This window comes from Carassius carassius, chromosome 11 (assembly GCF_963082965.1).
Source record: "Carassius carassius chromosome 11, fCarCar2.1, whole genome shotgun sequence".
Taxonomy (NCBI): Eukaryota; Metazoa; Chordata; class Actinopteri; order Cypriniformes; family Cyprinidae; genus Carassius; species Carassius carassius.
In genome coordinates this window covers 7,782,690-7,810,544 of record NC_081765.1, presented here as the reverse complement: position 1 = coordinate 7,810,544, position 27,855 = coordinate 7,782,690, and the positions used below count along the sequence as shown (strand labels likewise).

Here is a 27,855-nt window from a genome sequence, read left to right as displayed (position 1 = left end):
ATCACGGACCCAATGCCTAAATGCCATCCGTAACCACAGGAAGTGCAGCTGAATGGGCAGAGAACATAAGAATGGAAGTGAACACACTCAATACAAGATTCTTGGGTAAAACATCTCCCTTCAGACACAGACAAAGACATACAAGACACGTCTCCGGGACTCTCCAACCTCTTCTTCAGATGCCAAAACAGACAAGCAGACGTGGAAATGACATGATGCCACTTTGGTTGTGCCACAGCTCAATGAGAAAAACGGGCATCCTGAACAATGCCAGCAGGATGATGCAGTCAGCAATGTCATTGATGAAGGCTACATAGATAAAGAGGGGGTCGCTGCTGTTGCTGACCCGAATCGCCACCAAGCCTTCCTCCGATCCACTGGGGCCAAGATCAGGCGGTGGAAGGCGGGCACCGCTCCAGCAGACAGAAAGCACCCTCCAGCACACGCGACTACGAGAGACCCGATACTGCCAGCGGGCCAAAACACCACCCGCCTGCCATAGTGCAACCACACACACACACAGTGACATTAAAGGCATGGCAGAAGGTGCTATGCAGGTGCCCATGTGTAGCTCTTCAGCCCATCTCAGCACAGGCATGCCCAGTAAATCCTGGGACAAACCACGGTCAAGCAAAATTTACTATCCCCTTACCTTAGATCACTCTGTGGGGCTTATTGTAGGGGGGTTACTGTACACTGTAAAAAATGTTAGCATTGTTATAAAAAATGTTTTTGAACACACAACTGGGTTTTCTTTATCAGTAATTAAATAAAATGAAAAAGTGCAATGGTTCACTGTTTTTAAGGCAGCAATTAAAGGTTTGGAATTTTTTACAGTGTAGTATCTGGATATCAGTATTAGGATATAATTAAAGAATAACTCACCTTGGCATCCTTGGCATAGTATAGCGTCCGTCCCCGCAATTTGAAATAACGCTTTTTCCAACGCTGGAACGAGCTTGTCTGTTTCAGAAGCAGCCCTTCCTTCACACTCGTCTGCATGAAGACAGAGATAAAAATTCAGGAACCTTTTAAGCAAAAAATCACTAGTAGTCATGAATAGATTGGCTCTGTACTGTACATGTTTTATTGTTCTAAAGCTATTCAGTACTGAAAAGTGTAGATAAAAAGGACCGGCAAGGACCGATCAAGCCGTATGACTGACAGGTAAAGCAACCAATCACGTTTTGTGAATTCCGTGATCAAGCTTAGCAACATGCTAGCACCAAACTATTTAAAACAACTGTAAAGACCAAATTAAAACAAAACCTATTAATTAATATTTAATAACCATTCTAATTCTTTGAGAATAGAGACATCCACATCAACTGTAACGATAATGACAGAGGAACAATATTGTTCAGTTCAAAAAAACCAAAACATAGCATTAAAAATAGTTCAGCTTTGTAAAAATTTTCCAGAATTTAGATTTTCAGGACTACCTGACCCAATACATGTGTACTATCCCTGCTGAAAAAAACAGCATATGCTGGTTAGGTATGTTTTGACGCTGGGATGCTGGTTTAAACTGGTCCTTTTCTGGTTCAAGCTGGTCCTTTGCTGGTTTAAGATGGTCCTCTGCTGGTCTAAACTGGTCCTTTGCTGGTTTAATCTGGTCCTCTGCTGGTTTAATCTGGTCCTTTGCTGGTTTAAGCTGGTCCTCTGCTGGTTTGAGATGGTCCTCTGCTGGTTTAAGATGGTCCTCTGCTGGTTTAAAATGGTCCTTTGCTGGTTCAAGCTGGTCCTTTGCTGGTTTAAGATGGTCCTCTGCTGGTTTAAACTGGTCCTTTGCTGGTTTAATCTGGTCCTCTGCTAGTTTAATCTGGTCCTCTGCTGGTTTAAGATGGTACTTTGCTGATTTAACATGGTCCTTTGCTGGTTTAAGATGGTCCCCTGCTGGTTTAAGATGGTCCTCTGCTGGTTTAAGCTGGTCCTCTGCTGGTTTAAGATGGTCCTTTGCTGGTTCAAGCTGGTCCTTTGCTGGTTTAAGACGGTCCTCTGCTGGTTTAAACTGGTCCTTTGCTGGTTTAATCTGGTCCTCTGCTGGTTTAATCTGGTCCTCTGCTGGTTTAAGCTGGTCCTTTGCTGGTTTAAGACGGTCCTCTGCTGGTTTAAACTGGTCCTTTGCTGGTTTAATCTGGTCCTCTGCTGGTTTAATCTGGTCCTCTGCTGGTTTAAGATGGTCCTTTGCTGATTTAAGATGGTCCTTTGCTGGTTTAAGATGGTCCTCTGCTGGTTTAAGATGGTCCTCTGCTGGTTTAAGCTGGTCCTCTGCTGGTTTAAGATGGTCCTCTGCTAGTTTAAGCTGGTCCTCTGCTGGTTTAAGATGGTCCTCTGCTGGTTTAAGATGGTCCTCTGCTGGTTTAAGCTGGTCCTCTGCTGGTTTAAGATGGTCCTTTGCTGGTTCAAGCTGGTCCTTTGCTGGTTTAAGACGGTCCTCTGCTGGTTTAAACTGGTCCTTTGCTGGTTTAATCTGGTCCTCTGCTGGTTTAATCTGGTCCTCTGCTGGTTTAAGATGGTCCTTTGCTGGTTTAAGATGGTCCTCTGCTGGTTTAAGATGGTCCTCTGCTGGTTTAAGCTGGTCCTTTGCTGGTTTAAGATGGTCCTCTGCTGGTTTAAGCTGGTCCTCTGCTGGTTTAAGATGGTCCTTTGCTGGTTCAAGCTGGTCCTTTGCTGGTTTAAGATGGTCCTCTGCTGGTTTAAACTGGTCCTTTGCTGGTTTAATCTGGTCCTTTGCTGATTTAAGATGGTCCTTTGCTGGTTTAAACTGGTCCTCTGCTGGTTTAAGATGGTCCTCTGCTGGTTTATGCTGAACCTTTGCTGGTTTAAACTGGTCCTCTGCTGGTTTAAGATGGTCCTTTGCTGGTTTAATCTGGTCCTCTGCTGGTTTAAGATGGTCCTTTGCTGGTTTATGCTGGTCCTCTGCTGGTTTATGCTGAACCTTTGCTGGTTTAAGCTGGTCCTTTGCTGGTTTATGCTGAACCTTTGCTGGTTTAAGCTGGTCCTTTGCTGGTTTACATGGTTGAATGACCAGCATAAACCAGCAAAGGACCAGCATAAACCAGCATCCCAACATCCCAGCGTCAAAACATACCTAACCAGCATACACTGTTTTTTTTTTCAACAGGGATATGTAATCCTAGCAACACGATAACACGAAACACTGTTAAAATCAGTTATCAATTGAAATATTATTTATTTTTGTGCGTCATGTGAGGAGTGCTATTTGTATGAAGCACAGAGTTGTTATCTTCGTAGAGTATTCTATACTGGTCACTTAAAAAGTTAAATGTTTATGTAGACAGCAAGGCAGCTCAGGTTTTTGAAAAATTAATTATGTGGTGAGAAGTGTAAAGGCAGAGAGAACATTTCATTGACACTGACAAACCAAAAGGCACGTTCCTCTGTCAAATGGGAAAGTTTTCTCCCTTTTGTAATTTCCTGTGGATATATTCTGCTAGAGCTAACTGAGCGACATGAAACACACAGGGCAATAAAATAATCCTCTGTACAACCAGAAAGTCAAGAAAGCTAAATTACAACCTCAAATATGAGCTGTGCCTGCATACACATCCTCCAATTATATCCAGCTATGTAAACAATGTTATAATGTACCAAACAAAGAATGGGCATGTGCTACTTAACATAAGTGTAAAGGAAGCCGAACTTGAAACTCGAAATCAGCTCTGAACGTCCACAGGGACATGTGCACAGTGTGGGTCTGCCCTGCCAGAGGAAGGAACAGGAAGCCATGCCAAGATCAAGTGCATTTCAACACCAATTTCATGCTTGGGAGGGAAAAGACAAGGCAAAAGGCACACAAGAAAGGATGCCCATTACTCAAAGGATCCTTTCCTGCAGAGTGTCACCGTCCCCTTGGCAAGCATGAACTCATGGAAGCTAATGGCTCAAGATCTCAAATCCGAGATCTACACTCTTTAAAACAAAGGTACTTTATTGGCATCTAATGCTCCATGAAGAATCTTTAACATCCATGAAACCTTTCCACTGCACAAAATGTTCTTTACACTCCTACTGTAAATATAAAGAATATAATGCCATAGAAAAACTATTTTGGGTTACCTTAAGAACTTTTCAGTGAAAAAATTAAAGAGTAAAGCATTATTATTATTATAATATAAAGAATCATTTTCTACTATAAAGAACCTTTTGTGAAGTGGAAAGTTTTCATGGATATTAAATCTCTTTCCCCGCCATTGATAGAATTTTGCAGCAATCCATGTTTTCATTGTTTTGCAGTAAGGGGAACTATTACACATCGTTTGAAATAGTACAGAATCTGCGGATCCAAAAACTAGTGTAGAAGCATAAACAAGTGATCCAAGCATTGCTTACGCACATGTTAGATAAAGTGGTCATCATACATTCAACAGCATGTCAATCAAAACTGCCTAACATTACCAAATGACATGTCAAACCCATAAAGTGGAATAAGACTGTACAAGCTTTAGGGATGTTGATGGACACAATCTTGTCCATCTATGTTTTGATCAGTGTTCTGAATTTAAAAACAGTTCTTCTACGACATCACTGTGAAACCCCCTTTTGGATCCTTTATTTTAAAAGTGTAAGATTATACATCTTTAAACCTATTAAGTGAAACTTTCCTAAAGATCATACATTTTGCAGAGCCGGATAGTCTCCTGTGAAAGTGAAACACCCGATGTAGTTTTCAAAGACGGCACAAGGCGGACAGCGGAGGACATGACAGGGCAAGAGAAAGGTAGCCAGAGAGATGGGGGCCAACACTGAGGGTCATCCTTTCAGCCAGTCACCTCGGCCACAATAATCCAGGGCCATAGACCTGCGAGCAGTCATGCTCCTTCCAGTCCATTCATCTACAAATATAGCAGGAACATGGAAGACAAAAAAACAAACACAAATCCACAGGCATATATGGGAGGACGGCTATTTATAGCAGAGGAAATATGCTCTCTGAGGGGAGAATTACAAACAGAGACGCAGGGTTCAATCTGACATCCTGGTGCACAGCTGTGTCAACTTAAACAGCGAATCCATCCAACAGTGCACTTGGTGACACTACATTGCTGTTAAAACACCTCCTCTGCTCAGCTACAAAACACTGAACCTGCTCTGCATTTACTAAATATACCTGCGTGACATTTCATGTGCCGCTGGATGATAAATGATGGTCTGACCTAATGGGAGTGTACTTGCTTTGTCACACCATGTGGAATGGCTTGCAGTGTAAGTGGGGTGTGAAACTGTTGAAATGCAATTTAATTGGTACATTAATCAGATTAATTAACTGTTTCGCAGTTCATCAAGTCTGTTTAATAAACAGCTCTCTGCCATAATACATGAGTTACCATAGACCGCAGAGCTGTTTTTGTATTTTTTATAACATTATATCATTTAGCTTTTTTGATTTAGCTTTTATTTTTAAATTAATACTTTTATTTAGCAAGGATGCATTAATTTAATCAAAAGGGACAGTAAAGACTTTCATAATTATACAAAAACCTATTTCAAATGAATGCCATTCATTTGGAAATTTCTAATCATCAAAGAATGCTGAAAAATATCACAGTTTGTTCACAAATAATACGCAGCAAAACTGGTTTCAGCACTGATAAAAACAGAAATGTTTCCTGATTAGTAAATTGGTATATTAAAATGATTTCTGAAGGATCATGTGACACACTTAAGACTGGAGAATTGATGCTGAATATTCAGCTTTCTATCACAGGAATAAATTACATTTGAAAATATACTCAAATATTTATTTTTTATTAAATAAATTATTCAATTATTAATTTTTTTTTAAATTGTAATAATATTTCACAATATGTTCTGTATTTGTTAGCAAATGAATACAGGCTTGCTGAGCATTTATGACTTCTTTCACAAAAATATAAAAAAAATCATACCAACCCAAAACATTTGAATGGTAGTTTACATTTGTTGGGTGTCTTTTCTGCAAGTAAATAAAAAGGTTAATGCTTTTTATGTTCCTCTTTTGTCTTTGTCTTTTTGGCCACTATAGTTCCTTTTTCTTGTCTTCAGTTCCCTTCCTGTTGCCAAGTGGGATAAGAAGTGTTCTATTAATAAACTGTTTCTTCACGAAACTGTAAAAGGGAGAACGGCTCAGTGCCAGACATACATGACTAACCCCACTGCGGTACACTGTACACCCACACCTCTCTCAACATCACCGACACACTCTCTCACACACACACACACACACTGTTACACCAGACACCGGTAAGAAACTCAACCATGACTCACTGTAAGCACACACACACACACATACTCTAAAAAGACATTGCCAACATTCTTCAGAAAGTGAGTGATATAAGAGACAGACATCCAACCATCATTTAAGATTTAATAATAAATGTGCATTTACTGTAATATGATTTATGAAATGCTGATTGGCCTCTAAGTGAACGCCATATTATTCTCTTCCTGACTCTGAAGGAGAAAGAAACACTTCACCTCTCTTGCAAGGTATGTTGACCTTGTAAAAAGATGCTTTCAGCAACATGTGTTCTTCCAGTGGGGCTTCAAATGAACTGAGCAACCCCTCCAACCATCTACAAGTCCAATAATTCAAGGCCACAAACATGTTTGCTTCTTCAGCCTGTCTTCGAGGCCAGTAAAGGAAAAGCTCCTAAGTGCTAAAGATGGTAGCTGCTTTCTAGCTGGATCAAGCTAGTAGATGATACACCAGCAATAAGCCAGTCTGAGAGTGAAACTGCTGCATGACTCAATTACAGCCAATCAGAACAAATTAATTTACTTATCTAGAGTACTAATGAAATTTCACTCTGGGTTATCCAGGGTGAGGCCGCTTTGAAAGTAAAACTCCAATTTAGTGAATAGATGGAAGAAATAGCTTTTTCGACAGATTTATCACGTCTGGTTAGGAGATCTGATGTCTCTCTTGAATTACATTAATAATAGTCTGTATTGTGCTGTACTGCCCTGCATCACAATGACTGCTATAGAGCTTATTTCTGGAGGCTGAGAGAAACCGCTGCAAATCCCGAAATGAGGCAGAAATGAAGCGACACAACTTGTGGCATGACAGGATAATTGCAGGCCTTGCTTTATCGCCAGGGACTTGAATATGAATATACATTACAGAGTGAATACAGAGATGCACGAGTGACCAGAGATGACTGCTAACCCATCTCACACCAACACTCAAGCATGAACATATGTGTTTTTATGCATTTCAACACTTTACTATTATAATCAGTAAACTCAATTGCAAAAATAATAGTGATTGACCAATATGGACTTTCTGATGGCCGATGTAAAGCCGATATTGGCCTATATGATATCACACTATTTCATTTAAAGACAAGAAATAACACAGCAATAACAATTTCTGCAAATAAATGTATTTCTTTTTTTTAAATAAAAAAATTAATAAATGTATTTTATTTGCTGTGTCGAGCTGGTCGTGATGATCAAACGTACAGAACAATGTTTTGATATCAACAAAAACTCCACAGTGTTTATACTTTTTAAGAAATCAACCTACAGATTGTTTACTTAATGGCATGATATATTTTAACACATCATCTTTATTGTGTTTGAGCAGTCAGTCTGTGCCAGACATAACAATATTAATTATGTTTAATAATGTGCAAAGTCATTTAAACACCTTCAACCGTGTTTTTATAGGTGAAAAGTCATAATGGAAGATGGGAGAGAACTATATTATTTTCTAAACAATGCTATGATGTCAAAACAAAGTCACTATTTTTGCAATTATTGGTTCCCCTAGTGCCACAGAAATCACATGTTTAATGATTCAAAAATTACATGAATACTTGATTTTTATCGTATTTATTTATCTATTATCTATCTATCTATCTATCTATCTATCTATAAAGTGTCAGTATGTTTTTTGATGTATAGATGTGTAGGCTATGTGTCTGAACTAGTTTGTGATGCATTAAAAAAGTGCAGCCCGGGCAATGGACCAGGCACAGGGTAAGTGTGTTTTATATTCTTTGTTTAGCATTAAATAAGTGTCTATATGTATTTTAGCTTATGTGTGATGCATTAAACAAACGGAGCATGCAAGGCAGGACCAGCCAAAGCAAGAAAGAGCTCAGGCAAACCGCGGGCAGGAAAAAGCCCCAAGCCCCACATCACATCCACCCACACATAATTAAACTCCACTATGCCAAATACGATGTCACAGCCTACAGGGGACCAGAGGCAAAACAACAATAACAACAAAAAATACACATCTAAATATATTACATATCTACGTATGTCTAAATAGATTGTACTATTACTGTAAATTAGTTAGTATGTTAGATTCTGAAGTGGATCCCATTTTAAACTTGTGAGCACATATTCTGAATAACAGGCCAGGTTTATGGTTGCCAAGCAACACTGTAAATATAGTACATTAGGCTATGTTTACACTAGTGCGTTTTCGTATTAAAACGCATAACTTTTTAAGTTTACACTACTCCAGCATTTTCGATCCTCAAAAACTGAGACTTTTGAAAACGCTGCAGACCCCATTTTATCCTTGAAAACTGTGTAAACAATGAGATCATGCTCGTTGTTGTACCTGTATGAATGGTCATGTGACATGCATTTTCGGTTGTGTAGTGTGGACGGAGAACGTTTATGAAACACAGTGAAAACACAAGTGTACTGTAGATGAGGATCGTTTTTGTTTTAAAACACCGTTTTTAAAGGCACTGGTGTGAACAGGGCCTTAGACTAATGAGCCACATTATTTGGCAGAAGAACTGTTATGTCTCATTATTAATATTAATAAATATAAGTATTTGCTGAACATTCAGACTCTTATTTCTAAGCCACTTGTAGGCATTTAGGCCCCTATTAACTTCTGAACTGAAACTTCAGATTCTCTTTTTCTTTGACTATTTTAATCTTTGTGAACTGCATTATCAAGTACTGACTTTGAAAAAATCTAGATTCAGTGTCTTTTATGGTCATGCATGCGTCAGGCTTTGGCCACTGTGGTGATATTCATCATTTCTCTAGACAGAACATAAGACCTGCGGGGCATTTTGTAGCAAAGCTGCCACGTGCACAACTGTGCCAGGAAGTCGGGCTTGGATGGGTACACGCCATTTCACTGCTCACCCTCTGGCATTTTCAAATGGCCCATGCATCAAATCCTAACAAAAGGACTGAAGCTGCTCCCATTATCAAGCTACAGAGAAAACACATGTCCTGTGGTCTTAAATTAAAGGCATTTGCTTTACAGTAATCTAAAGAAAAACCTATGAAATGAGATCTTGTGATAATAGTGACCACAGTGTTAATCTTCTCAATTCATATGATAGCATGAGGAAAAGATTATTACAGTAAATATTAAGTAGCTAGAAAAAAAATGACAAAAGCCTGAAAATTCTTAATTTTCTAAATTAGAATTTTAGTCATTTAATGAAATGTATTTGTGTCTATTTAAATGCTGCTGTTTTTAAATAGAAATCCTTAAAAACACACTATATATATATATATATAAAAACAGCAGCATATTTGTTTAGTTAAAATTAAATATTCAGATTATAACACATAACATTATAACAGATTATAATTTTCAGTTGAAGAAATTAAAAACTCCAAGTTCTAAACTAAACTTTTAAAACTTTACAATTCTATACGGAGCCCCGCACATGACATGCAAGAAAAAATAAATAAATTGTGCGCACGATTTACTAATTCGTTCCCTCAATGTACTAAAACGTGCACACGATTACTATAGCGTTCCCTCAATTTATTATTGCGTTCCCTCGATTTGCTAAATTGTGCGCACGATTTAGAAATCAAGTGAACGAAATAGTAAATCGAGGGAATGCTATAGTAATCGTGTGCACATTTTAGTACATTGAGGGAACGAATTAGTAAATCGTGCCACGATTTAGCCCACTATTTTTTCCTGCATGTCATGTGCAGGGCTCTGTAATCCTATCATTCAAAACAAACTGTAAATCCAGAATGTTATCCCAGTCTTTTTTATGCTCCCTTGTATTTAACATTGACATACATAGTCACTTTAAGTTTCATGGGAAAAGAGGTACTTCAGGGTTCTTCAAAATTTCTCCTTTTGTGTTCCGCAGAAATGCCACGGGGGTAAATATATAACAAGAGAATATTAATTTTCTGGTGAACTATCCCTATTAGTAAGTGACAAAAGCAGCACAATTCACTACAAAAAAAGACACATCTGACATTTATCTTTCCAGAAAATGTGGGCAACAAAACAACTCATCAAAAAATACTCTAAGGCCACAAGAATCCTCGCTATTGAAGACCTCCGAGACTCTTCAATAAGCTTGAATAGCACACATAGTTATTGCTCCATTCCGCAAAGTTAAAAAAATACCATTTTCACAGAAACTTTGCAGCACAGCTTAAACTGGCCCAGCAATTACACCTTGTCAGTTGTTGGCACCTAATTTTCTCATCTCTAACGACACCGAGTCATTGTATACAGAGGAGGCAGAGCACAAGGTAACAGTTACACTGGTCAGGACGGTCAGGCGCGGGGAGGGGAAGCGGCTGACAGACAGTGAAACACTGCTATACAGTCAGCAGGAGAGGGGAGGAGGGGACCATCATTAAAACCAATTTTCAAAGCTGTCCAGACCCCCCACACCCTCCCTGGCTTCTTCACAGACAGCTAATGATTTTGAATGCTGTCCTGTTTCATCCTCCTAACTATTCTGGAGTCCGAAAGCGTTCTGCATTCGGCTTACAAGTAGCCCCATTATTAGCGTCTATTGAAAGAATGAATGCTGGGTATGATGGGTCTAGTGAGAGGGTCATTGAGCCAATTAGTTAATCAAAGTCATCTGAGACGGGAAATATACAAAACAAGAGCCAATTACGATGAGAATGCGTATTAGCGCGTAATGAGCTGAAGAATATTGCCTGTCTTTAGTCTCCTCCAAGGGGTTATTGATTCATAATTCTTCACTCACGGATGTCTTGTGGAAACGGGGATGATACAATGTATGGAATGTCAATGCCAAACAAGTGCTTTTGTGCACTGTATAATGGTGTTCAGAGTCACAGGGTTTCTGGGGGATTGCTGTCCAATCACATTCACGTGCATCATCTTTTAACCTGTTGATTATTTCTTTGATTAATTGTTTGATGGGATAAATTTGCCCTAAAACAGCATGTAGACAGAAAGCTATGAAAGCATTATTGTGAATGTAAAACAGCTTTGTCAACAGCTTGAATATGGAATATGATTAAAGTGTACTGCCAAATGAAAATGACAAGCATCTATGATAAACTAAAATATACTTTAATGTAATTTCTATTGAAACGTGTATGCTTGTATATGTAAATATTTATAAATACATTTATACCGTAATTATAATCAAGTACTTTATATGCTGTGCTTTACTGTGTTAGTCGACACATCAAAATAAGTCTACTTCTTTAAAGCATGACAAAATATTATTAAAACAAACTTTTAATTCAACATGACTGCAGTGACAACTTGCAGTGACTAATTATAATCATTTAATGGGATTAAAAAAAGTCCAAACAATGTGCAAACTGAAAGCTATGAAAACAAATGTATATAGGCTAGGCTTCTTTTTGTTACACTGTAAAACAAGAAATCAAGAGTTTGTCAAGAGTTTAAATATGGAATATGGTAAAAATATGAAATGTGGTGCCGGCTGCCTAAACTGCTTAAACTAGTTTTGTCATCTAACTTTCTTCAGTACTGGTTACTTCAGTTACATAAAAAAAAAAAAAAACTTGTTCTTAAAGGTCCCATGAAATCAAAGTGAACGTTTTTTTTGGGTGTTAGTATCAATATGTTAGTCTTAAGGTTATCTATATGCCAGCGTGCTCCAAAACAGTCACAAAATTTGCATTTAGAAGATATATTTAGAACTGGTATTTGATATCCTATTTTGTTTTATTGTAAATATACAGAGAGGAAAATTGCAGTAGCCAAAGCGAGCTGACTGAAGTTATCAATTACGCTGCTGTTTGCAGATTTACCGGATTTGCGTCGTCACGGACATCACACTCCCGAGTCGAATGAGCAAAGTCTGAACTACGTGCACGTCCAAAATCAGCGTACTTTGTATTGAGAAAACGCACGCAGACCTACATCACCAGTCTATGTGCCTAATCTTCCCGGTACTTTACACCGCGGTGGAAATGCAGAAAGCAACAGGTCTGAGGGGAAAAAAGTTCCTGGTACAAATGTTCCGGGTAATTTCGGTGGAAACGCGGCAAAAGTAGTCCATGTGACATCAGAGGGTCAGTTAGAATTTTTTGAAGCACTGAAAATACATTTTGGTCCAAAAATAGCAAAAACTACGACATTATTCATCATTGTCTTCTCTTCCGTGTCTGTTGAGAGAGAGTTCAAAACAAAGCAGTTCAATGAAATCCGGTTTGCAAACGAATCACTCGATGTAACCGGATCTTCTTGAACCTTTCCAATACGCATTAATCCACAAATTACTTAAGCTGTTAACCTTTTTAATGTGGCTGACACTCCCTCTGAGTTCAAACAAACCAATATCCCGGAGTAATTCATTTACTCAAACAGTACACTGACTGAACTGATGTGAAGAGAGAACTGAAGATGAACACCGAGCCGAGCCAGATAATGAACAATAGACTGACTCCGTTTCTGTCAGACGTGTCCGATTCGAGAATCGAGGAGCTGATGATGCGCATGTGTGATTCAGGTTGAAGCAGACCGACACACAGAGGTCTGTGTCGAGCGCAAAAGAACCGGTGAATCATTTTCTTCAACAGGTTTATTAAATCAAACTGTCCGGTTCGCTGAAAAGAATCGAACTTCCCATCACTACTGGTGATCCCAAAACTGATGCAAACGGTTCTTGACTCGTGAACTAGTCAGTCTTTTGTTCGTTTTCTGGCTCAGCTCAGTGTTCATCTTCAGTTCTCTCTTCACAGCAGTTCAGTCAGTGTACTGTTTGAGTAAATGAATTACTCCGGAATATTGGTTTGTTTTAACTCAGAGGGAGTGTCAGCCACATTAAACAAGTTAACAGCTTAAGTCATTTGTGGATTAATGCTTATTGGAGACGCGAACCGTTTAAAACGATTCAGTTTGATTTGGTGAACTGGTTCAAAAAGATCCGGTTACATCGAGTGATTCGTTTGCGAACCGGATATCACAAAACTGCTTTGTTTTGAACTCTCTCACAACAGACCCGGAAGAGAAGAACATGATGAATAAAGTCGTAGTTTTTGCTATTTTTGGACCAAAATGTATTTTCGATGCTTCAAAAAATTCTAACTGACCCTCTGATGTCACATGGACTACTTTGATGATGTTTTTCTTACCTTTCTGGACATGGACAGTATACTGTACACTCAGCTTCAATGGAGGGACTGAGAGCTCTCGAACTAAATCTAAAATATCTTAAACTGTTTTCCAAAGATAAATGGAGGTCTTGCTGGTTTGGAACAACATGAGGGTGAGTTATTAATGACATAATTTAGATTTTTCGATGAACTGATCCTTTAACTGGACATGTTTTTTAATTACAAAAAATATATATATTTATGGGAGGAAAAGCAATTTAATTTGATTTTATAGGGTCCAAATCATGTTAGCAGATTATCAAAAAGTTTTTGTTTTTCATAACCATTTCCACCCTCTCTCTGGCAGTTTTGACATAACTTATGTATAATGTTCCAAATCTTCACCACCATTAGCAAGGACAGAGGTCCAGGTCCATTTGTCAGGCCACAGTCTGTGTTTAAGAGAAAGCAAGCGTGAGACTGCCCGTAGTGTGAGTTTATTCTACATCCCTGTGGCAAATCCCAGCCTGCAGCTCCACAATTGAATCAGCAGTGCCTCTCATTCATGCATTAGTGCACAGGACACAGGATAGTGAACTCAGCAGACTCTCTCTTAACTCAATAAGAGAACTTGTCAGACTTCAGGACAGATTTTTGTTGCTGATGCTATCATTGGTTTCCCCTCCGCTATCTGTGCACCTGGATCTCAGCTTCCTCGTGATCTCTCTTGCTAAAGCAAGAGCCCTAACATTGCCAGATTTGATTCTTCAAGCTTTTCTCCATTATAAAAAGCTGAAAAATAGATTATAGAAGAAACCCTGTAGATATCATGTTTTTGTTTATTTAAATAGTTCATTCTTTCATCCGTGTGAATACATGTAACTTGAAACATATTTAAATAATTGTTTATACATTAGTGTGAAAAACAATTGCATTCTTATAAGTTGTAAATAAAACTAAGATTATTGGAATATGTTTTACGAGACAATTGTTTTTTAATTTCATGTTTATTTTGTAATTAATTGTGAAATTTACTAGCAATTTCTGTATGAAAATGTTTACATTTTATTGCATTTGAATTAAAATAATTTTTATTTAAACAAAACTGTTGTGAACAATGTGAACAATGAGTAACTTTTATATAGAAATTAACCAGTCCAATTGGTTCAGATGGTATCAACAAATTCATCTCAACCAATATCTCAAGAGTTCTCAATTCTACTAAGTTTTACGGATAAATGAAAACAAACCAGTTAGTAAAACAATTGACAAAAATGATTTGTTCATTAATCAGACGCCTGACCAAGAATAACTGGGACGGATATGAGGGTCATTGTATGCCTACACATCACTTGAACTCCAAACTCAATTTTTGCTCTATTCTCCTAACTGTGCTATTAAATTAATCTAATTATCATCAATTACATCAGCTTAGATAAGACAGGAAGACAAACGCCTTTAGGGATACAGTAATGCAGTCTAGATTTGCTTATTTTAAACAGAAGAGGAAACAAATTATATATATATATATATATATATATATATATATATGTAGATAGATAGATAGATAGATAGATGTAATAAGGAAGAGCTAGGATCCAAGTGCAATGAAAGAGTTTATTGAGAGAGCGACGACACAAGTCTGTAAAACGGGAACACAGGTTGCTGCAGGTTATGCAGGGAAAAGGTCACTCAGAACAGAAACAGCAAATAGCTAAGAACAAAGGATAGATCACGGGACGGTCTCCGTAGAGGGTCCTCGATGAATGGGTCAGGGGCTCTCTCTGAATTAGTGAACGGCAGGAATGCAGCAGGTTAACAGGGGGACCGGCTAGCGGAGCCTTGACCTCTCGTTCCCACGTATTGGGCGGCCGCAATGCTCTGAGCGCTGCTCAGGTAGATCCTCGACAGCGGGAGTGCTGGACACAGTAGAAGAGAGGTTAATAGGCAGTGATAAAGTGTAGCTTTACACTTTACACTTTCCCTCGGGAGCGCCCCCTGGCGCTCCCGAGGGAAGGGTCTGGCGGTTCCGGAGGAAATCATCAATGAGAGAGCGATCCAGGACGTCCCGGGAGGGTACCCAGCTTCTCTCCCCAGGACCGTAACCCTCCCAATCTACTAAGAATTGATGGCCACGACCGCGACGACGCATATCAAGAATCTTGCGTACAGTGTAGACAGACGTGCCAACGGCCTGAATAGGAGGAACGGAAACACGAGAAGGAACGCGAACGACTGATTTAATGCAGGAAGCGTGAAAAACCGGGTGAATGCGCCGGAGCTTAGGAGGAAGCCTCAACTTTACCGTGACAGGATTAATGACCTTGGAAATCTGAAAAGGTCCGATAAAACGGGGAGCTAATTTACGAGACGGTGCCTGGAGAGGCAAATTGGTAGTGGAAAGCCACACCCGTTGACCACACACGTACCTAGGACTCTTGACGCGACGTTTGTTAGCATTGCTTAGAGTACGAGCCCTAGACTGACACAGGGATGCTCTCACCCGTCTCCATGTACCCTTACAGCGTTTAATAAAAGCCTGAACGGAGGGAACGTTTGACTTGGTCTCTTGCGAGGAGAACAGGGGGGGTTGGTATCCCAGACAACAGTGAAACGGCGATAGACCAGTAGCAGAGGACGGGAGCGAATTGTGAGCATATTCTGCCCAAGGTAATTGTTCGACCCACGAGGAGGGATTCCGAAACGCCAGGCTGCGCAGCAACCGGCCGACTATCTGGTTAGTGCGCTCCGCCTGCCCGTTGGTTTGGGGGTGAAAACCTGACGAGAGGCTGACGGACGCACCAATCAGACGACAGAATTCCTTCCAGAATTGAGACGCGAACTGGGGTCCCCTATCGGAAACTACGTCAGAGGGAAGCCCGTGATTCTTAAAAACGTGAGATACCAGTACTTGAGCGGTCTCCTTGGCAGAGGGGAGCTTAGGGAGCGGTATAAAGTGAGCGGACTTGGAAAACCGGTCTACCACCGTGAGAATAACAGTATTACCAGCCGAGGGAGGAAGGCCGGTAATAAAGTCAAGGCCAATGTGGGACCAAGGACGCGAAGGAATAGGAAGTGGTCTAAGGAGGCCGGCAGGCGGGGAGTGACTAGACTTAGTCTGAGCGCAAATAGCGCAAGAGGCCACGACGCGACGTACATCGGGTTCTAAAGTGGGCCACCAAAATCGTTGACGGGCCGTAGCTAACGTGCCCCTAACGCCGGGGTGGGCAGTTAATTTGGAAGAGTGGGCCCACTGAATTACAGCCGAGCGAGCGGAAACCGGGACAAAAAGGAGGTCTTTAGGAACGTTACGCGGAGCAATAGAATGGGACAGTGCGCGCTTAACGAGCCTCTCTATACCCCAGACAGCTGCACCAATCACTCGCCCCGGAGGGATTATCTCCCCCCCTAAAAATAACGACCAGCGTGCCTGGCGCGCATTGAGTCTCTTGGCAGAACGAATGTACTCTAGATTTCTATGATCAGTCCAGACTATGAACGGAACGGTAGAGCCCTCCAACCATTGTCTCCACTGGTCTAACGCTAAACGAATGGCCAGGAGTTCACGATCCCCCACATCATAATTCCGTTCCGCAGGCGAGAGGCGACGAGAAAAAAACGCGCACGGATGAATCTTATTATCAGAGTCTGAACGTTGAAAAAGAACGCCCCCAACGCCCGTCTCAGATGCATCAACCTCGACTATGAACTGTTTGGATACATCAGGGGTCATGAGAATGGGCGCGGAGGTAAATAGATGCTTTAAATGATCAAAAGCCCGCTGAGCAGACTCAGTCCACCTAAAGCTGGTCTTATTCGATGTGAGAACGGTAAGGGGCGCGGCTATCTGGCTGAAATTGCGTATAAAGCGCCGATAGAAATTGGCGAATCCAAGAAAACGCTGCAACGCGACTCGCGACTCAGGAATGGGCCACTCGGTAATGGCTTGTACCTTACCGGGGTCCATGCTTATCCCCCCCGCAGAGATTACGGAACCAAGAAAGGTGACGGTGTGGGCATGAAACGTGCATTTCTCGGCCTTAACGAACAAACGGTTCTCCAGGAGGCGCTGGAGAACACGGCGAACATGCTGGACATGAACCTGGAGAGACGGCGAGAAAATCAGAATATCGTCTAAATAAACGAAGACGAAAACGTTAAGCATATCTCTCAGAACGTCGTTGATAAACGCTTGAAAGACTGCAGGTGCGTTGACGAGGCCGAATGGAAGCACCCGATATTCAAAGTGCCTAAGAGGGGTATTGAAAGCGGTCTTCCATTCGTCCCCCTCCCTTATGCGGATCAGATGATACGCACTACGCAAATCTAACTTAGTGAAGACCCTAGCCCCCTGTAAAAGCTCGAACGCGGATGCCATAAGCGGCAGGGGATAACGATTCTTAACAGTAATCTTGTTTAGCCCCCGGTAATCAATACAGGGCCGAAGAGAGCCGTCTTTTTTCTTTACAAAGAAAAACCCCGCACCTGCAGGCGAAGACGATGCGACAATTGTTCCCGCGGCTAACGAGTCTGACAGATAACTCTCTAGAGCTTTGCGTTCTGGACCCGTTAGAGAATACAAACTACCACGAGGGGGCGAAGTACCGGGCAACAGATCAATACTACAATCATAGGGACGGTGAGGAGGAAGAGAAGTGGCCCGGGACCGACTAAAGACCGCCCTCAGATCGTGATACACCTCCGGGACCCCAGTCAAATCGGCCGGCTCCTCCTGAAAGACAGAGATGGGAGAGACAGAAGGATTAGCGGATAACAGACAATTGACATGGCAAGACAGGTTCCATGACAGAATACTATTACTAGACCAATCGAGGTGAGGATTGTGTCTGGCTAACCAGGGGTGGCCTAGAACTACCGGGGCGTAAGGGGAATGAAAAATTAGGAAGGAAAGGGTCTCATGATGGTTACCAGAAACGGTTAGAGCTAACGGGATAGACTGAAGGTCGATACTGGGCAGAGGACTACCATCTAAAGCAAAAAGGGGTGTGGTCTGCTTACGGCTCCTCAACGGAATACCTTGTCTACGTGCCCAAGCTTCGTCGAGGAAATTCTCCTCCGCTCCAGAATCTATTAAAGCCTTGCATGAAACGGTGGTACCAGCCCAGCTCAAGGTTATAGGAATGGATGTGCAGGACGTGGACGAGGAGATCAAGGAAGTTGCGCTCGCCAGTACCCCCTCTTCTACTGGCAAGCGTTGGCTTTTACGGGGCAGTTCAAAACAAAGTGACTGGCCGATCCGCAGTACAGGCAAAGTCGATGGATAAGGCGCCGTTCTCTCTCCTTCGCTGATATACGCAGACCGCCCAGCTGCATCGGCTCTGGAACCGGAGTAGAGCGGGGAGGGGAAGTCGCTGCAGCCGTAGAACGGGAGGTGGAGTCGGCACCTCTGACGCGGCGACGTTGATCAAACCTCTTCTCCACCCGGATAGCGAGATCAATGAGTTGGTCGAGACTCGTAGGTAGCTCGCGGGCAATGACCTCATCCTTGACCTGAGCGCTCAGTCCCTCCAGAAAGCGAGCCGTGAGGGCGGTTTCGTTCCACCCGCAGGTGGTCGCGAGAGTACGGAACTCTATGGAGTAATCCACCACGGATCGTCCTCCCTGACGGAGTGAGGAAAGCTGACGGGAGGCCTCTTCACCATGGGCCGAACGGTCGAATACCCGCAACATCTCCCCCTTGAAAGTATCGAAGCGCATGGTATATTCCGCCCTCGCCTCCCACGCCGCTGCTCCCCAATTGCGTGCACGCCCAGTCAGAAGGGAGATGACATAGGCAACCCGGGCTCGCTCTTGGGCATAGGTAGCTGGTTGGAGAGAGAAAACCACCTCACACTGCGTGAGAAACGGACGACACTGAGTGGGCTCTCCACTATAGCACGGGGGGTTATTCACACGCGGCTCCGGTGTCTCAGGCGTCCCAGGAGAGGGCGGAGTAGCTCTCCGGAGCAGCTGAACCTGGGTGGATAAATCAGATAGCTGAGCGGCCAGCGTCTCGACCACACGACGAGTAGCGGTAAGTTCCTCATCATGTCTTCCTAACATCGCTCCTTGCAGTTCGACAGCCGTGTGAATGGTTCTTTCCTTAGCTGGATCCATGTTGGTCGGATTATTCTGTAATAAGGAAGAGCTAGGATCCAAGTGCAATGAAAGAGTTTATTGAGAGAGCGACGACACAAGTCTCTGTAAAACGGGAACACAGGTTGCTGCAGGTTATGCAGGGAAAAGGTCACTCAGAACAGAAACAGCAAATAGCTAAGAACAAAGGATAGATCACGGGACGGTCTCCGTAGAGGGTCCTCGATGAATGGGTCAGGGGCTCTCTCTGAATTAGTGAACGGCAGGAATGCAGCAGGTTAACAGGGGGACCGGCTAGCGGAGCCTTGACCTCTCGTTCCCACGTATTGGGCGGCCGCAATGCTCTGAGCGCTGCTCAGGTAGATCCTCGACAGCGGGAGAGCTGGACACAGTAGAAGAGAGGTTAATAGGCAGTGATAAGGTGTAGCTGACCTGAACCTGACTGTAGACAGGACTGTGACAGGACAAGACGGAAACAGCAGGGTTTGTAGAAAGCCAACAGCATCATACTCCGATGAAATAATCCGACAACTGGCAAGAAAACAGAGGACATTAAATAGCAAGTGAATTAGAGGGGGAACAGGTGGAAAGGATCAGCGAAAAGGCTACAAATGAGAAACAGCTGAAGAGGGAAAGGGAAAGAGCGAGGTAATGACCAGCAGAGGGAGGAAAAGGAAAGGAGAGACAGAGAGGAGAACCAGACTCATAACAATAGATAGATAGATAGATAGATAGATAGATAGATAGATAGATAGATAGATAGATAGATAGATAGATAGATAGATAAGTCACTGCAACAGTCATTTAATAATATTTATGTGAATCAGTTTTGTCAGTCCTTGCTTAAGAGGTGATCTGCTGCTTGATTCTTCAATACACACATTATTCTAAAAGATGGTTTGCTTTAATTACCAAACCAATATTAACAGATGCAATTAAACACAATTAATCAATTTGACAGCCTTAATATATAATGTACTATAACATGTTTAAAACTGTATATGTGACCCTGGAGCACAAAACCTTAAGTCACTGGGGTATATTTGTAGCAATAGCCAAAGATACATTGTATGGGTCAAAATGATTGATTTATATTTTATCCAATTTTTATTTTATCCAAAATTAATTAGGATATTTAGTAAAGATCATGTTCCATTAAGATATTTTGTAAATTTCCTACCGTAAATATACCAAAATTTATTTTTTGACTAGTAATATGCATTGCTAAGAATTCATTTGGACAACTTTAAAGGCGATTTTCTCAGTATTTCGATTTTTTTGCACCCTCAGCTTCCAGATTTTCAAATAGTTGTATCTTGGCCAAATATTGTCTGATCCTAATAAACCATATATCAATGGAAAGCTTATTTTTTTGGCTCTCATGTTGTGCATAAATCTATTATTGTGCTCCAGGGTCACATATTTGTAAAAAATTTTAAAATACATTTTTTTTGCCTTATTATACATACTATATTATTGCTTAATATTTATATAAATAATGTTAGACAGAGCTAGAGCTAAATATTGCTTTGTGAAATATTGAAATTTTCTTGATATTTGTCTCGCTGATTAATTTCTCAAATCAGTAATGCTGTGAGTTTGTAAAACTGGATTTACACACAGACAGACTGTTCAATATACACTTGCTGGAGAAATAGGAGTAGGGATGTTGCTACAGAAACTAAGCCCACAAATGACCAAGACACAGAATAGCACTTTTTCTTTTGTTTCTACTTTTGAAAGAAACCAAACCTTTAGCCAAAGCTGCAACACATAGCACTCCCTTCTCCTTTAATTAGCTTAACGAAGATCCCCAGCATATAGAGCGATCTGTAAGAGAGTGGCCACAGTACAAACAGGACAGTTTGTGAAGAGCCCATGTTTAGCAAACAATGATTTGGGACAGCACTGAGAGCATGCATGCTCCATTACTCCTGATCTAAACGCATCCCACTGAGCAACACTCGAACACAACACCCCTGACCAGCTAACTAGTGCTCACTCTCACCCGCAGCTCACTGAGACGCACACGTCCCACTGAGCAACACCACGACACAGCACCCCTGACCAGCTAACTAGTGCTCACTCTCACCCTCAGCTCACTGAGACGCACACATCCCACTGAGCAACACCACGACACAGCACCCCTGACCAGCTAACTAGTGCTCACTCTCACCCTCAGCTCACTGAGACGCACACATCCCACTGAGCAACACCACGACACAGCACCCCTGACCAGCTAACTAGTGCTCACTCTCACCCTCAGCTCACTGAGACGCACACATCCCACTGAGCAACACTCAAACACAGCACCCCTGACCAGCTAACTAGTGCTCACTCTCACCCTCAGCTCACTGAGACGCACACATCCCACTGAGCAACACCACGACACAGCACCCCTGACCAGCTAACTAGTGCTCACTCTCACCCGCAGCTCACTGAGACGCACACATCCCACTGAGCAACACCACGACACAGCACCCCTGACCAGCTAACTAGTGCTCACTCTCACCCGTAGCTCACTGAGACGCACACATCCCACTGAGCAACACCACGACACAGCACCCCTGACCAGCTAACTAGTGCTCACTCTCACCCGCAGCTCACTGAGACGCACACATCCCACTGAGCAACACCACAACACAGCACCCCTGACCAGCTAACTAGTGCTCACTCTCACCCGCAGCTCACTGAGACGCACACATCCCACTGAGCAACACCACGACACAGCACCCCTGACCAGCTAACTAGTGCTCACTCTCACCCGTAGCTCACTGAGACGCACACATCCCACTGAGCAACACCACGACACAGCACCCCTGACCAGCTAACTAGTGCTCACTCTCACCCGCAGCTCACTGAGACGCACACATCCCACTGAGCAACACCACGACACAGCACCCCTGACCAGCTAACTAGTGCTCACTCTCACCCGCAGCTCACTGAGACGCACACATCCCACTGAGCAACACTCGAACACAGCACCCCTGACCAGCTAACTAGTGCTCACTCTCACCCGCAGCTCACTGAGACCCACATCCCACTGAGCAACACTCGAACACAGCACCCCTGACCAGCTAACTAGTGCTCACTCTCACCCGCAGCTCACTGAGATGCACACATCACACTGAGCAAAACCACGACACAGCACCCCTGACCAGCTAACTAGTGCTCACTCTCACCCGCAGCTCACTGAGACCCACATCCCACTGAGCAACACTCGAACACAGCACCCCTGACCAGCTAACTAGTGCTCACTCTCACCCGCAGCTCACTGAGACGCACACGTCCCACTGAGCAACACCACGACACAGCACCCCTGACCAGCTAACTAGTGCTCACTCTCACCCTCAGCTCACTGAGACACACACATCCCACTGAGCAAAACCACGACACAGCACCCCTGACCAGCTAACTAGTGCTCACTCTCACCCGCAGCTCACTGAGACGCACACATCCCACTGAGCAACACCACGACACAGCACCCCTGACCAGCTAACTAGTGCTCACTCTCACCCTCAGCTCACTGAGACGCACACATCCCACTGAGCAACACTCAAACACAGCACCCCTGACCAGCTAACTAGTGCTCACTCTCACCCGCAGCTCACTGAGACGCACACATCCCACTGAGCAACACCACGACACAGCACCCCTGACCAGCTAACTAGTGCTCACTCTCACCCGCAGCTCACTGAGACGCACACATCCCACTGAGCAACACTCGAACACAGCACCCCTGACCAGCTAACTAGTGCTCACTCTCACCCGCAGCTCACTGAGACGCACACATCCCACTGAGCAACACCACGACACAGCACCCCTGACCAGCTAACTAGTGCTCACTCTCACCCGCAGCTCACTGAGACGCACACATCCCACTGAGCAACACCACGACACAGCACCCCTGACCAGCTAACTAGTGCTCACTCTCACCCGCAGCTCACTGAGACGCACACATCCCACTGAGCAACACCACAACACAGCACCCCTGACCAGCTAACTAGTGCTCAATCTCACCCGCAGCTCACTGAGACGCACACATCCCACTGAGCAACACTCGAACACAGCACCCCTGACCAGCTAACTAGTGCTCACTCTCACCCTCAGCTCACTGAGACACACACATCCCACTGAGCAACACCACGACACAGCACCCCTGACCAGCTAACTAGTGCTCACTCTCACCCGCAGCTCACTGAGACGCACACATCACACTGAGCAACATCACGACACAGCACCCCTGACCAGCTAACTAGTGCTCACTCTCACCCGCAGCTCACTGAGACGCACACGTCCCACTGAGCAACACCACGACACAGCACCCCTGACCAGCTAACTAGTGCTCACTCTCACCCGCAGCTCACTGAGACGCACACATCCCACTGAGCAACACCACGACACAGCACCCCTGACCAGCTAACTAGTGCTCACTCTCACCCTCAGCTCACTGAGACCCACATCCCACTGAGCAACACTCGAACACAGCACCCCTGACCAGCTAACTAGTGCTCACTCTCACCCTCAACTCACTGAGACCCACATCCCACTGAGCAACACTCGAACACAGCACCCCTGACCAGCTAACTAGTGCTCACTCTCATCCGCAGCTCACTGAGACGCACACATCCCACTGAGCAACACCACGACACAGCACCCCTGACCAGCTAACTAGTGCTCACTCTCACCCGCAGCTCACTGAGACGCACACATCCCACTGAGCAACACCACGACACAGCACCCCTGACCAGCTAACTAGTGCTCACTCTCACCCGCAGCTCACTGAGACGCACACATCCCACTGAGCAACACCACGACACAGCACCCCTGACCAGCTAACTAGTGCTCAATCTCACCCGCAGCTCACTGAGACGCACACATCCCACTGAGCAACACCACGACACAGCACCCCTGACCAGCTAACTAGTGCTCACTCTCACCCGCAGCTCACTGAGACGCACACATCCCACTGAGCAACACTCAAACACAGCACCCCTGACCAGCTAACTAGTGCTCACTCTCACCCTCAGCTCACTGAGACGCACACATCCCACTGAGCAACACCACGACACAGCACCCCTGACCAGCTAACTAGTGCTCACTCTCACCCGCAGCTCACTGAGACGCACACATCCCACTGAGCAACACCACGACACAGCACCCCTGACCAGCTAACTAGTGCTCACTCTCACCCGCAGCTCACTGAGACGCACACATCCCACTGAGCAACACCACGACACAGCACCCCTGACCAGCTAACTAGTGCTCACTCTCACCCGCAGCTCACTGAGACGCACACATCCCACTGAGCAACACCACGAAACAGCACCCCTGACCAGCTAACTAGTGCTCACTCTCACCCGCAGCTCACTGAGACGCACACATCCCACTGAGCAACACTCGAACACAGCACCCCTGACCAGCTAACTAGTGCTCACTCTCACCCGCAGCTCACTGAGACGCACACATCCCACTGAGCAACACCACGACACAGAACCCTGACCAGCTAACTAGTGCTCACTCTCACCCTCAGCTCACTGAGACACACACATCCCACTGAGCAACACCACGACACAGCACCCCTGACCAGCTAACTAGTGCTCACTCTCACCCTCAGCTCACTGAGACGCACACATCCCACTGAGCAACACTCGAACACAGCACCCCTGACCAGCTAACTAGTGCTCACTCTCACCCTCAGCTCACTGAGACGCACACATCCCACTAAGCAACACTCAAACACAGCACCCCTGACCAGCTAACTAGTGCTCACTCTCACCCGCAGCTCACTGAGACGCACACATCCCACTGAGCAACACCACGACACAGCACCCCTGACCAGCTAACTAGTGCTCACTCTCACCCGCAGCTCACTGAGACGCACACATCCCACTGAGCAACACCACGACACAGCACCCCTGACCAGCTAACTAGTGCTCACTCTCACCCACAGCTCACTGAGACGCACACATCCCACTGAGCAACACCACGACACAGCACCCCTGACCAGCTAACTAGTGCTCAATCTCACCCGCAGCTCACTGAGACGCACACATCCCACTGAGCAACACTCGAACACAGCACCCCTGACCAGCTAACTAGTGCTCACTCTCACCCTCAGCTCACTGAGACACACACATCCCACTGAGCAACACCACGACACAGCACCCCTGACCAGCTAACTAGTGCTCACTCTCACCCGCAGCTCACTGAGACGCACACATCCCACTGAGCAACACCACGACACAGCACCCCTGACCAGCTAACTAGTGCTCACTCTCACCCGCAGCTCACTGAGACGCACACGTCTCACTGAGCAACACCACGACACAGCACCCCTGACCAGCTAACTAGTGCTCACTCTCACCCGCAGCTCACTGAGACGCACACATCCCACTGAGCAACACCACGACACAGCACCCCTGACCAGCTAACTAGTGCTCACTCTCACCCGCAGCTCACTGAGACGCACACATCCCACTGAGCAACACTCGAACACAGCACCCCTGACCAGCTAACTAGTGCTCACTCTCACCCGCAGCTCACTGAGACGCACACATCCCACTGAGCAACACCACGACACAGCACCCCTGACCAGCTAACTAGTGCTCACTCTCACCCGCAGCTCACTGAGACGCACACATCCCACTGAGCAACACCACGACACAGCACCCCTGACCAGCTAACTAGTGCTCACTCTCACCCTCAGCTCACTGAGACCCACATCCCACTGAGCAACACCACGACACAGCACCCCTGACCAGCTAACTAGTGCTCACTCTCACCCGCAGCTCACTGAGACGCACACATCCCACTGAGCAACACCACGACACAGCACCCCTGACCAGCTAACTAGTGCTCACTCTCACCCGCAGCTCACTGAGACGCATACACCCCACTGAGCAACACCACGACACAGCACCCCTGACCAGCTAACTAGTGCTCACTCTCACCCGCAGCTCACTGAGACCCACATCCCACTGAGCAACACTCGAACACAGCACCCCTGACCAGCTAACTAGTGCTCACTCTCACCCGCAGCTCACTGAGACCCACATCCCACTGAGCAACACTCGAACACAGCACCCCTGACCAGCTAACTAGTGCTCACTCTCACCCGCAGCTCACTGAGACGCACACATCCCACTGAGCAACACCACGACACAGCACCCCTGACCAGCTAACTAGTGCTCACTCTCACCCGCAGCTCACTGAGACGCACACATCCCACTGAGCAACACCACGACACAGCACCCCTGACCAGCTAACTAGTGCTCACTCTCACCCTCAGCTCACTGAGACCCACATCCCACTGAGCAACACTCGAACACAGCACCCCTGACCAGCTAACTAGTGCTCACTCTCACCCTCAACTCACTGAGACCCACATCCCACTGAGCAACACTCGAACACAGCACCCCTGACCAGCTAACTAGTGCTCACTCTCATCCGCAGCTCACTGAGATGCACACATCCCACTGAGCAACACCACGACACAGCACCCCTGACCAGCTAACTAGTGCTCACTCTCACCCGCAGCTCACTGAGACGCACACATCCCACTGAGCAACACCACGACACAGCACCCCTGACCAGCTAACTAGTGCTCACTCTCACCCGCAGCTCACTGAGACGCACACATCCCACTGAGCAACACCACGACACAGCACCCCTGACCAGCTAACTAGTGCTCAATCTCACCCGCAGCTCACTGAGACACACACATCCCACTGAGCAATACTCGAACACAGCACCCCTGACCAGCTAACTAGTGCTCACTCTCACCCTCAGCTCACTGAGACACACACATCCCACTGAGCAACACCACGACACAGCACCCCTGACCAGCTAACTAGTGCTCACTCTCACCCGCAGCTCACTGAGATGCACACATCCCACTGAGCAACACCACGACACAGCACCCCTGACCAGCTAACTAGTGCTCACTCTCACACGCAGCTCACTGAGATGCACACATCCCACTGAGCAACACCACGACACAGCACCCCTGACCAGCTAACTAGTGCTCACTCTCACACGCAGCTCACTGAGACACACACACATCCCACTGAGCAACACTCGAACACAGCACCCCTGACCAGCTAACTAGTGCTCACTCTCACCCGCAGCTCACTGAGACGCACACATCCCACTGAGCAACACCACGACACAGCACCCCTGACCAGCTAACTAGTGCTCACTCTCACCCGCAGCTCACTGCGACGCACACGTCCCACTGAGCAACACCACGACACAGCACCCCTGACCAGCTAACTAGTGCTCACTCTCACCCGCAGCTCACTGAGACGCACACATCCCACTGAGCAACACCACGACACAGCACCCCTGACCAGCTAACTAGTGCTCACTCTCACCCGCAGCTCACTGAGACGCACACATCCCACTGAGCAACACCACGACACAGCACCCCTGACCAGCTAACTAGTGCTCACT

At 45.1% G+C, this 27,855-nt stretch overlaps 1 protein-coding gene across 5 annotated transcripts in view; it reads right to left on the bottom strand.

Moving 5' to 3' along the window:
* LOC132152708 (diacylglycerol kinase eta-like) overlaps positions 1-27,855 on the bottom strand; it is a 96,463-nt gene that overhangs the window by 58,979 nt on the left and 9,629 nt on the right. For all 5 annotated transcript variants that reach the window (XM_059561534.1, XM_059561532.1, XM_059561535.1 and 2 more), the window contains one exon: positions 886-996. In XM_059561534.1, coding sequence (XP_059417517.1) covers positions 886-996 — 111 coding nt within the window. The remainder of the gene's footprint in view (positions 1-885; positions 997-27,855) is intronic.